The sequence below is a fragment of the Cydia fagiglandana genome, chromosome 17, assembly GCF_963556715.1.
Source record: "Cydia fagiglandana chromosome 17, ilCydFagi1.1, whole genome shotgun sequence".
NCBI classification, from domain to species: domain Eukaryota; kingdom Metazoa; phylum Arthropoda; class Insecta; order Lepidoptera; family Tortricidae; genus Cydia; species Cydia fagiglandana.
This window is the reverse complement of record NC_085948.1, coordinates 9,681,524-9,693,581: the sequence shown is the minus strand read 5'-3', so window position 1 is coordinate 9,693,581 and position 12,058 is coordinate 9,681,524. Positions and strand designations below refer to the sequence as shown.

General features: G+C 37.6%; 2 protein-coding genes across 8 annotated transcripts in view; one reads left to right on the top strand and one right to left on the bottom strand.

Moving 5' to 3' along the window:
• Window positions 1-12,058, top strand: part of LOC134672425 (2-hydroxyacyl-CoA lyase 1) — a 226,440-nt gene that overhangs the window by 133,795 nt on the left and 80,587 nt on the right. The window contains exon 1 of one of the 2 annotated variants that reach the window (XM_063530316.1): window positions 10,152-10,157. The exons of the other annotated variant lie outside the window; for it this stretch is intronic. The gene's annotated coding sequence lies outside the window, so the exon portion shown is untranslated. Of the gene's footprint in view, window positions 1-10,151; window positions 10,158-12,058 lie in introns of those variants that run through there. 2 annotated transcript variants of the gene reach the window in all.
• The window catches only part of LOC134672428 (sialin-like), a 35,029-nt gene continuing 23,344 nt past the window's right edge, over window positions 374-12,058 (bottom strand). For all 6 annotated transcript variants that reach the window (XM_063530322.1, XM_063530324.1, XM_063530318.1 and 3 more), the window contains one exon: window positions 374-488. In XM_063530322.1, the coding sequence (XP_063386392.1) occupies window positions 398-488 (91 nt within the window). In that variant the 3' untranslated portion in view covers window positions 374-397. The remainder of the gene's footprint in view (window positions 489-12,058) is intronic.

Sequence of the window (12,058 nt, the reverse complement as noted above, 5' to 3'; positions counted from 1 at the left end):
ATGGCTCTTGTCGGTGGAGTATGCGCCAGTTTTCGCGGTCCTCGGCCAGGTTCTTTAGGTCCCAGTAAGACACGACATTTGCTTTTGCTTTTAGTTGTTGTATATAGCTTGCTCGTGGTTTTCCTCTTCCTCTCCTAGCTTCGATTTTGCCTTCTAATATAGTTTTAAAGAAAGTGTCGTGTCTTATCAAGTGACCTATCATTTTGCCTCGTCTATTTTCTATGGTCCACAGCTACACAGCTACACAGCTACACAGTACCTATAATATTTATACCCAAACCCTTATTGAAGAACCACAAGTTAACCGAAATTCCTAGTAGGTATATCTATCCATAAACCCCGTTCACTGCTTATACATAATGCAATAAAACGATTTGTTTCGATCTAAATCCATGATTTATTGAATTGTTGGTAATTTCACTTCTTTTGCTTGTACTTTGTGACCACCGAAGAAGCTGGTATTTTTGTGTTGAAGAGAGGGTCTGTTTCTGAAAAATAAAAGGTACTATTTTTCAGGGTAACTTTCTACAACATATATATAGGTATTTGCTATAAAAAGTAGGTACCTAGAAACCATTACTTTATAATATATGTGACGTCCCACGGGCAAAGGTATTATTGCGGCGCTATGCGACGTAAGCGCCGGCCGCCATAAGGTACCTTTTCCGTGGAACGTCACATATATCGTCGGCCTAAGTCGCAAATCTTGTAACTCCCCCGGAGGAGTATAAGCATTGGTGCTATAAGTATTGTTGTCCAAGGGAGCAATTACTAATTTCCTTGAAATGGAGTTACGAGGTTTGCGACTTAGGCCGACGATATCAGGGCCCAGTTTTATAAAATTACAAGTTACAGGTTACAAGAGTACAGGCTACAGGCACCTGTAATGCACTGTGAACGGCTACAGGTGTTTTATAAATACACATAAATTATTACAGTTGTAAAGAACCACGGTCAATCTCGATTACATGTGAAATCTACAGGTGTGAAGGACATCACTATTTTAAAAAAAACGTCTGTCATAGATATATACTCGGTGCTCTACTAAATGATGTGTTTTTGTTTGCTGTAAAATATTAATTACTGGAAAAATGGCCAGAAATGAAGGAAAAATCGAGTGGGAGAGCGGCGATCCATGCCAAGGATATACTTTTTGGGCCGTTTTCAGATTCAGATTAAGTTAGATTTCATGAAATATTTACCTAATAAGTAAATAACATGTAAATAAGTACTCTTTCACATTTTTACATGTATCGTTTCGGTAGCGGCTCAAAGATAAATACGCTGTGTATCGAAAATTATGAATAGTACACTTTACCATAATGTGAATGCACTATAATCTTTATATATAAACGCGAGCGGCTCTGACGGAAAAACCAAAAGAAATTATGCTCAATCGAAAGAGCTTGAAAAAATATCACTTTTGAATCGAGAACATGTATCCGCAAAATTCGTATTGTCGAGTATTTTGCATTTAAAAGTGAAAAAATTTCGACAAAGAATGCAAATGTTCAATTTGTTGTTTGACATTTGACAGCTCTATGGTTTCGTTCAGAAATTGTAAATATTTTTACGTCCGTCATGCATGTTGGACAGATTGCTGGGCCCAGTTTTATAAAGTTACAAGTTACAGGTTACAAGAGTACAGGCTACAGGCACCTGTAATGCACTGTGAACGGCTACAGGGCCCAGTTTTATAAAGTTACAAGTTACAGGTTACAAGAGTACAGGCTACAGGCACCTGTAATGCACTGTGAACGGCTACAGGTGTTTTATAAATACACATAAATAATTACAGTTGTAAAGAACCACGGTCAATCTCGATTACATGTGAAATCTACAGGTGTGAAGGACATCACTATTTAAAAAAAAAAACGTGTGTCATAGATACTCGGTTCTCTACTAAATTATGTTTTTGTTTGCTGTAAAATATTGATTACTGGAAAAATGGCCAGAAATGAAGGAAAAATCGAGTGGTTGAGAGCGGCGTTCCATGCCAAGGATACTTATACTTTTTGGGCCGTTTTCAGATTCAGATTAAGTTAGATTTAATGAAATATTTACGTAATAAGTAAATAACATGTAAATAAGTACTCTTTCACATTCTTACATTAAAATGTATCGTTTCGGTAGCGGCTCAAAGATAAATACGGTGTGTATTGAAAATTATGAATAGTACACTTTACCATAATGTGAATGCACTATACTTAAATAAAGAGACGAATGCTAATAAATCAACGACAAATATCGGCAATAATCCCTTTCCATTTCCTAGTAGATAAAATAAAACGAATCGTCAATAAAATCAATATCAAACATATTGTCACTTTATTTCTTATTTACTATATATTTCAGATACATTAACAAAAACTGATAAGGTGCATGGAAAAGTATGCATGCCCTGGCACAATCGTTGGCGTTGGTGCTTAACAATAAAGAGTAAAGTTTAAAATCTCTCACGAGTCTACAAGTAACTGCTGTTGTGCTGTTACAGGACTCAAGACGTATGTAAGTTTTTGTTACAAGTGTACCAATCTACACTTGTAATTTACAATATTTTTATAAAACGCTTGTTCGATTATGAGTTTAAAACTATAAAACTCCCGTATTTTCGTCTATGGTTGAGCTACAGGCACTTGTACCTGTAACCTGTAAAATTGTAACACAGTACTTTTATAAAACGCAAATTGTAAAAAACGGAGCAAGTGTTGCCAGTAAACGCCTGTAAACTTGTAACTTGTAACTTTATAAAACTGGGCCCAGGTGTTTTATAAATACACATAAATAATTACAGTTGTAAAGAACCACGGTCAATCTCGATTACATGTGAAATCTACAGGTGTGAAGGACATCACTATTTTAAAAAAAACGTGTGTCATAGATACTCGGTTCTCTACTAAATTATGTGTTTTTGTTTGCTGTAAAATATTAATTACTGGAAAAATGGCCAGAACTGAAGGAAAAATCGAGTGGTTGAGAGCGGCGTTCCATGCCAAGGATATACTTTTTGGGCCGTTTTCAGATTCAGATTAAGTTAGATTTAATGAAATATTTACGTAATAAGTAAATAACATGTAAATAAGTAGGTACTCTTTCACATTCTTACATTAAAATGTATCGTTTTGGTAGCGGCTCAAAGATAAATACGGTGTGTATCGAAAATTATGAATAGTACACTTTACCATAATGTGAATGCACTATACTTATATAAAGAGACGAATGCTAATAAATCAACGACAAATATCGGCAATAATCCCTTTCCATTTCCTAGTAGATAAAATAAAACGAATCGTCAATAAAATCAATATCAAACATATTGTCACTTTATTTCCTATTTACTATATATTTCAGATACATTAACAAAAACTGATAAGGTCAGTGCATGGAAAAGTATGCATGCCCTGGCACAATCGTTGGCGTTGGTGCTTAACAATAAAGAGTAAAGTTTAAAATCTCTCAGAAAACGAGTCTACAAGTAACTGCTGTTGTGCTGTTACAGGACTCAAGACGTATGTAAGTTTTTGTTACAAGTGTACCAATCTACACTTGTAATTTACAATTTTTTTATAAAACGCCTGTTCGATTATGAGTTTAAAACTATAAAACTCCCGTATTTTCGTCTATGGTTGAGCTACAGGCACTTGTACCTGTAACCTGTAAAATTGTAACACAGTACTTTTATAAAACGCAAATTGTAAAAAACGGAGCAAGTGTTGCCAGTAAACGCCTGTAAACTTGTAACTTGTAACTTTATAAAACTGGGCCCTGGTGAGAGTGTGGGTAAGCCTATTTAAAAAAAACGACTACTGTCAGTGTAAGATGACACTGGTGACAGATGACACACAAACATGTTACATGTATTGTGCATTGATTGACGGGTAAAACCATGGTAAAACCAAAACTTTGTGCTTTACCAGTCTGAAATTAAGTTTAATTTTCAGTAAAGGGTCTAAATGTTTGTGACTAACCTAAGCCCTCCTACGTGTACACGCTCGACGCAGCTAGCCAACTTTATTGTCACGCGTGCAATAGAGTACCTATTAAAGGCCAAGTACGGCCTGGCCAGCCAGGGTTCACGCTAGACAACGTCAACGATTTATTTGGGGTCGCCGTCATCGAAAACGATGAGGAGGAGGAGGACTATACTTACTAACGATGACACGGCACCGCCGCGTAAAACAAACCTATGCCGAAAATCGTGAGTATCTTTAACCGACATAATTGTTTCAATCTTTTATTATTGTTGTCATGTTGTTGACAAATAATTTTGTTACCTGAACAAACCTTGCCACAAACGCTGAAAAACAATGCAACGAAGGGCGGTTCGTAAAGATTTATTTACTGTATGTAACTATTGTCACGGTAAAATATTTGCCAGGTACCATCAGCAAAAATTAGCTTAGCATTCTGCATACAAATGTATATACAGGGGTACCATACCAAGCTAATAGCTTTGCCGACTGTACACAAAGTACTTGCAAATATAATATGCAGCAGATGCATACATATAATCTTTATAAATAATCGTGAGCCGCTCTGACGGTAGACCTAAATGAAATTATGCTCAATCGAAAGAGCTTGAAAAAATATCACTTTTGAATCGAGAACATGTATCCGCAAAATTCGTATTGTCGAGTATTTTGCATTTAAAAGTGAAAAAATTTCAACAAAGAATGCAAATGTTCAATTTGTTGATTGTCATTTGACAGCGTTTGTTGCGTTTAGAAACTGCAAACATGCTTACAAGTTAGGTTGGTCGTTTTTTTTTAAATAAAAAGCAAGACGAATATTACTGTTTATTTGATGCCTCCGGTATGTATCTATAATGGTTATTATTTGCATTAAGTTTCGTTTCATATGGATATGTATACCGGTATAATTATTACATAATTTTTTTTTTAAGCCAGAACGTGCGATAGTCTGTTACGGCTTTTAAGACGATTGCAACACTGCCTAGACGTCAAACCATTCGGCTTTGGGGTGTTTTGAATTACTAATTTATTCGAAAATACGTGATAAAAACCTGTTAAATAGTGTATTGTGTGTGTTAACAATAAAAAATAGTCACCGAACATAGTGCAAAGTGCAAACGCCATCGTAACGTAACGAGATTTGAACTTCAAAGCGTTCCATGGGAGTATTGTGTTTAGTATTCAAAAATTCGACCTATGCCGCCGTGGCCCGGTGGCAGAATGGCACAGGCACCTGCTGCGATAGCAGAGGACGCTGCTTTGATTCCAGCCTGGGGCACTGGAGGCCTTGGTCACTTTTTAGGGTTCCATACCCAAAGGGTAAAAACGGGACCCTATTAAATACTAAGACTCTGCTGTCCGTCTGTCTGTCACCAGGCTGTATCTCAAGATCTCATGAACCATGATAACTAGATTAACTAGACAGTTTAAATTTTCACAAATGATGTATTTCTGTTGCCGCTATAACAACAAATGCTAAAAACAAATTAAAGAAATATTTAAGCGGGGCCAATGCAATGCTAGGCTGGATATGACCGATGAAATGAGTAAATTTTTATTAATATGTTTTAATATGACATGTTGGTGGCAAACAAGCATACAAGGCTGTTAATGCCGATGGTAAGTGGGAGTTTAGACTAGACCTCTGCTTCTCCAAGAGACTCGCATTGCTGACCGGTTACAAATCTATTACACTCTTAAAACATTTAAGCGGGGCCACTGCAATGCTAGGCTGGATATGACCGATGAAATTAGTAAATTTTTATTAATATGTTTTAATATGACATGTTGGTGGCAAACAAGCATACAAGGCTGTTAATGCCGATGGTAAGTGGGAGTTTAGACTAGACCTCTGCTTCTCCAAGGGACTCACATTGCTGACCGGTTACAAATCTATTACACTCTTAAAATATTTAAGCGGGGCCAATGCAATGGTATGCTGGATATGACCGATGAAATGAGTAAATTTTTATTAATATGTTTTTATATGACATGTTGGTGGTAAACAAGCATACAAGGCTGTTAATGCCGATGGTAAGTGGGAGTTTAGACGAGACCTCTGCTTCTCCAAGGGACTCACATTGCTGACCGAGTAAATTTTTATTAATATGTTTTAATATGACATGTTGGTGGCAAATAAGCATACAAGGCTGTTAATGCCGATGGTAAGTGGGAGTTTAGACTAGACCTCTGCTTCTCCAAGGGACTCACGTTGCTGACCGGTTACAAATCTATTACACTCTTAAAATATTTAAGCGGGGCCAATGCAATGCTAGGCTGGATATGACCCTATGAACCTATTAGCGAGTCCGACTCGCACTTGGCCGGTTTTTCTTAGTAGGTATATGACATCTGAAATAAATTTCTGTTGCCACTATAACAACAAATACTAAAAAGTATGGAACCCTTCGTGCGCGAGTCCGAACCGCACTTGGCCGGTTTTTCTTACAATAGTAGGTATATGACATTTAAGGCTCCGTCACACAGGCGCGTTTGGCGTCGAGCGTGTAGAAAGCCTATTTAAAAAAAAACGACTACTGTCACTGCTCTGCAAAGAGAATAATAATCACTATCTGTGTAAGAATGGTCACAGAAAGCAAAGGACAGGAAAAACTGGCTGAATCTGGAGGAGGCCTTCACCCGAAGAGGGGTCTCTACAAAATAATAATATATATATATTTTTTTTAACTTATTAAAACATTTTTTTTTAACTTTTTATGTAACATGTAGAGAATTAATAAAGGCTTTTTATTTATTTATTATCTGTGTAAGATGACAGATGCATTATTGATGGGAATTAAAACTTATTTTTCAGTTTAAATGTTTGTGACTACAATACTAACGATGACACGGCACCAACGCGTAAAACAAATATATAAACCTATGCCGAAAATCGTGAGTATCTTCAAACCACATAATTGTTTCAACTTTCATTATTGTTTTGTTGTTGATACATAATTTCTCACATAATTTTGTTACTTGGACAAACCTTGCCACAATTGTTGGTTTATGACAATAGTTCCCATTGTATTCCATATGTGAGACCCATTACATGTTACAAAGTTCATAGCTGATAGCGCTGAACGTCTCTTTGGAAGTACTTAAATACATAGAAAACATCCATGACTCGGTAACAAATATCTCGGCTCATCACACAAATAAATGCCCTTACCAGGATTCAAACCCAAGACCTTTGGCTTTATAGGTAAGGTCACCACCCACTAGACCAGACGGGACACAAATTTTATATACAGTATACTCAGTTGTATTTATACATTTCAGAATGGAAGGAAGAACCTTGATGGAATGTGCTTGACAAACTAAAGCGAGATGAAAGTGAAGTTAAGTCACAAAAGTAATTCAAAGAAACTCTTGAGTTTAAGAACCAGTTGACTCCACTCTGATTATATGATCCAGTGTGAACCAGTGCGAACAACTACAGTGTATGGTGGACATATTTGATATTTGTGTTTTAGACTAACTTCAAAGAATCAAACTTGAGGCTTATCAGTGAATTGAATGAAGCTAATTTTTTAATAATAAGTGATCTGAGTGATGTGAGTGGATGCCGAAGACTGGGCAAAGTGGAGAAGACTGAGCAGGAAAGCAGACCCCGGTGCTAGGCCGGGAAAACACAAGGTTTAAGAAGAAGTAATCTCTGGAGTCAATGTAAGTTGAATATAAGATTAATATATATATATATATATTTTATGCTGATTCAAATAAAAGTGTAAAATAATAACTTCAGAGTTTGACTTAAATAAATCGTCAGGTGACAACTAAAACAAAATTAATTACTGCTACAATTTCAGAGTCATAGTGAAGCTTAGGACATAGTACCAAAACAAGGTTGATTTTTAGATTCTGCACCCAAAGGCTAAAAACGGGACCCCTATTACCACATTACTAAGGGTTTAGTCTCATTTTTACAGATTCCTATCACAGATTACCAATTCTACAGATTTTCAATTTTACAGATTCCCAAATCTACATAATTTAAATTTTACAGAAGCTTAATTCTACATAATCCCAATTCTACATAATTTCAATTTTACTTTAGGAGTGGCCAGGTGGAACGCTGGGCCTTCAGTAAGAAGTGCATATACTTGGAAAAATTCGACCTATGCCGCTGGGGTCCGGTGGCCAAATGGCACAGGCACCAGCGGCTATAGCAGAGGACGCTGCTTCGATTCCAGCCTGGGGCACTGGAGCTCTTGGTCACTTTTTAGGGTTCCATACCCAAAGGGTAAAAACGGGACCCTATTACTAAGACTCCGCTGTCCGTCTGTCCGTCCGTCTGTCTGTATTTCATGATCTTATGAACCGTGATAACTAGACAGTTGAAATTTTCACAAATGATGTATTTCTGTTGCCGCTATACATACTAAAAAATTAAATAAAAAAAATATTTCAGACCCAATATCTATTAAAGCCAATACTAGGCTGTATATGACCGATGAAATGAGTAAGTTTTTATTAATATGTTTTAAATGCCATGTTGGTGGCAAACAAGCATACAAGGCTATTAGTCACTAGAAAGACTAGATCTCTGCTGTGTTACAAATCTATACACTTTATTAGGGTTCCGTACCCGAAGGGTAAAAACAAGACCCTACTATTACTAAGACTCCTCTATCCGTCTGTCTGTAGGTTGTATCTCATGAACCGTGATAGCTAGACAGTTATAACAACAAATAAGTACTAAAAACGGAATAAAATAAATAAAGTGGGGCTCCCATGCAACAAACGTATTTTTTTGCCGTTTTGTGCGTAATGGCACGAAACCTTTCGTGCGCGAGTCCGACTCGCACTTGGCCGGTCTTTCTTAGTAGGTATATGACATTTATTTCAGTTTACTTCACTGTTCGTCTGTCTGTCTGTCACCAGGCTGTATCTCATGAACCGTGATATGTAAGTAGCAACAGAAATACATAATCTGTGAAAATTTCAACTGTCTAGCTATCACGGTTCGTGAGATACAGCCTGGTGACAGACGGACGGACGGACGGACAGCGAAGTCTTAGTAATAGGGTCCCGTTTTACCCTTTGGGTACGGAACCCTAAAAAACCTAACGTGGGTTAGATTAGGTTTTTTAGGGTTCCGTACCCAAAGGGTAAAACGTCCGTCCGTCTGTCCGTCTGTCTGTCACCAGGCTGTATCTCACGAACCGTGATAGCTAGACAGTTGAAATTTTCACAGATGTTTTATTTCTGTTGCCGCTATAACAACAAATACTAAAAACAAAATAACATAAAGATTTAAATGGGGCTCCCATACAACAAACGTGATTTTTGACCAAAGTTAAGCAACGTCGGGAGTGGTCAGTACTTGGATGGGTGACCGTTTTTTATTTAGCTTTTTTTTGTTTTTTTTTTTGCATTATGGCACGGAACCCTTCGTGCGCGAGTCCGACTCGCATTTGCCCGGTTTTTTATTACATACATATTTGTTTTAAGATATATCGGAATAGTACGTTTAGAGTTAATTCCCATACAACCATTTCCAGTCGCCGTTACGACGCGGTGTAGACACATCTTGTGTCGACACCGTCTGTTTCGGTCACAATTCCAGTCGCAGAGTCGTCGCCGTGTCGACACAGTTACCAGAAATGGGGAAGGGTCGACACATGACACAAAGTGACATAAAGTGTGGTCGCCGTGTGCACACATTGTTTCGGGTTTGCGACTACTTTATGCCAAAATCATTCGTTCATTCGTTCATTTTGTTCCTGTCAAATGGGAACTGTCAGATGGAAAAATAGTTAAATAAAAATAAGTGACATTAATACGCCATCTCTAAAACGGATTACAAGACGTAATTATATATTGTTTGCATTTATATTACAATAGAACTTAAATTATTATGGGGAATTAAACTGCTCGAGTGATTTGATAAACTAAGTGTAATATAATCAACGCGCCACCACATTGTTTTAGTTTAGCCGGAAATGAAATTGTTTACTTCTCAGTGCTTGTGTTCATAAATATATTATTTGATGCATTTTTAGTACTTCGATGCGTATACTATACTTAAATAACAGAAATAACGCTTTACATACTACGAAACTTGTTAATTATGATGTATAAATATGGTTTAAGGCTGAGAAATATTGCAGTCACAAAGTAGTCGCAAATGTTTCGACTTTGTGTCGACTCTGTGTAGACACATGACACGCGCTGTCAAAAGTAATAACAAAATGGCTCCTTGTGTTCATTTGTTTTCAGATATTCTCAAAGTGTAAAAATGACGTGGTCAGAGATGGGACTTAATAGATTAACTGTTTATTCGACTAATTAATGGAATAAAAAAAGTTAATCCTCAAATTTTAATCACGATTAGTTTAGTCGACCTAACATAGATTGAAATTGAATTAATCTGAGCATTAATCGAATAAATTATCGATTAAATCTCGGTTGGAAGTTGACAGGGGGCCATTTTTGTACGTAAAAATAATAGAAATGTCTTGCATGCAGATGGTAGCCAAACACTTTGTCATAAAAGTCGAGATGGGTGTCGATTTATAGGTTTTAGGGAGAGCCGATTTCGAAAATGATGACCATTTTGGAATCCAAAATGGCGGCCATGCACTGTGTCATAAAAGTCGTCATGGATGTCGTTTTATACGTTTTAGGGGGCCCCAATTTTGAAAATGATGACCATTTTGGAATCCAAAATGGCGGCCATGCACTATGCCAGTGGTTCTTAACCTGGGGGTAATTACCCCCGTGGGGGTAAAACTGGTATTTGACGGGGGTAATAAGCTAACCTAATATAACAATACAACAAACGTACACGTTTTTTTTTAATTACCATTGGGAGGAGGGGTAAAATCAGGTTCCCTAGTTAGTCATAGGGGTGACCGGACTGAAAAGGTTAAGAACCACTGCACTATGCCATAAAAGTCGTCAGGGGTGTCGTTTTATAGGTTTTAGGAGGCGCAGATTTCAAAAATGATGACCATTTTGGATTCCAAGATGGCGGCCATGCACTATGTCATAAAAGTCGTCATGGGTGTCGTTTTATAGGTTTTGGGGGGCGCAGATTTCGAAAACGAAAACAATTTTCGATTCCAAAATGGCGGCCATGCACTATGTCATAAAAGTCGTCATGGATGTCGTTTTATGGGTTTTAGGCGGCCCCGATTTAGAAAATGATGACCATTTTGAAATCCAAAATGGCGGCCATGCACTATGTCATAAAAGTCGTCATGGGTGTCGTTTTATAGGTTTTGGGGGGCGCAGATTTCGAAAACGATAACCATTTTCGATTCCAAAATGGCGGTCATGCACTATGTCATAAAAGTCGTCATGGATGTCGTTTTATAGGTTTTGGGGGGCGCAGATTTAGAAAATGATGACCATTTTGGATTCCAAAATGGTGGCCATGCACTATGTCATAAAAGTCGTCATGGGTGTCATTTTATAGGTTTTAGGGGGCGCAGATTTCGAAAACGATGACCATTTTGGATTCCAAAATGGCGGCCATGCACTATGTTATAAAAGTCGTCATGGATGTCGTTTTATAGGTTTTAGGGGGCCTCGCTTTCGAAAATGATGACCATTTTGGAATCCAGAATGGCGGCCATGCACTATGTCATGAAAGTTGTCATGGGTGTCGTTTTATGGGTTTTGGGGGGCGCAGATTTCGAAAACGATAACCATTATCGATTCCAAAATGGCGGCCATGCACTATGTCATAAAAGTCGTCATGGATGTCGTTTTATAGGTTTTAGGGGGCCCCGATTTAGAAAATGATGACCATTTTGAAATCCAAAATGGCGGCCATGCACTGTCATAAAAGTTGTCATGGGTGTCGTTTTTTAGGTTTTGGGGGGCGCAGATTTAGAAAATGATGACCATTTTGGATTCCAAAATGGTGGCCATGCACTATGTCATAAAAGTCGTCATGGGTGTCGTTTTATAGGTTTTAGGGGGCGCAGATTTCGAAAACGATGACCATTTTGGTTTCCAAGATGGCGGTCATGCACTATGTCATAAAAGTCGTCATGGATGTCGTTTTGTAGGTTTTAGGGGACGCAGATTTCGAAAATGATGGCCGTTTTGGAATCCAAAATGGCGGCCACGCA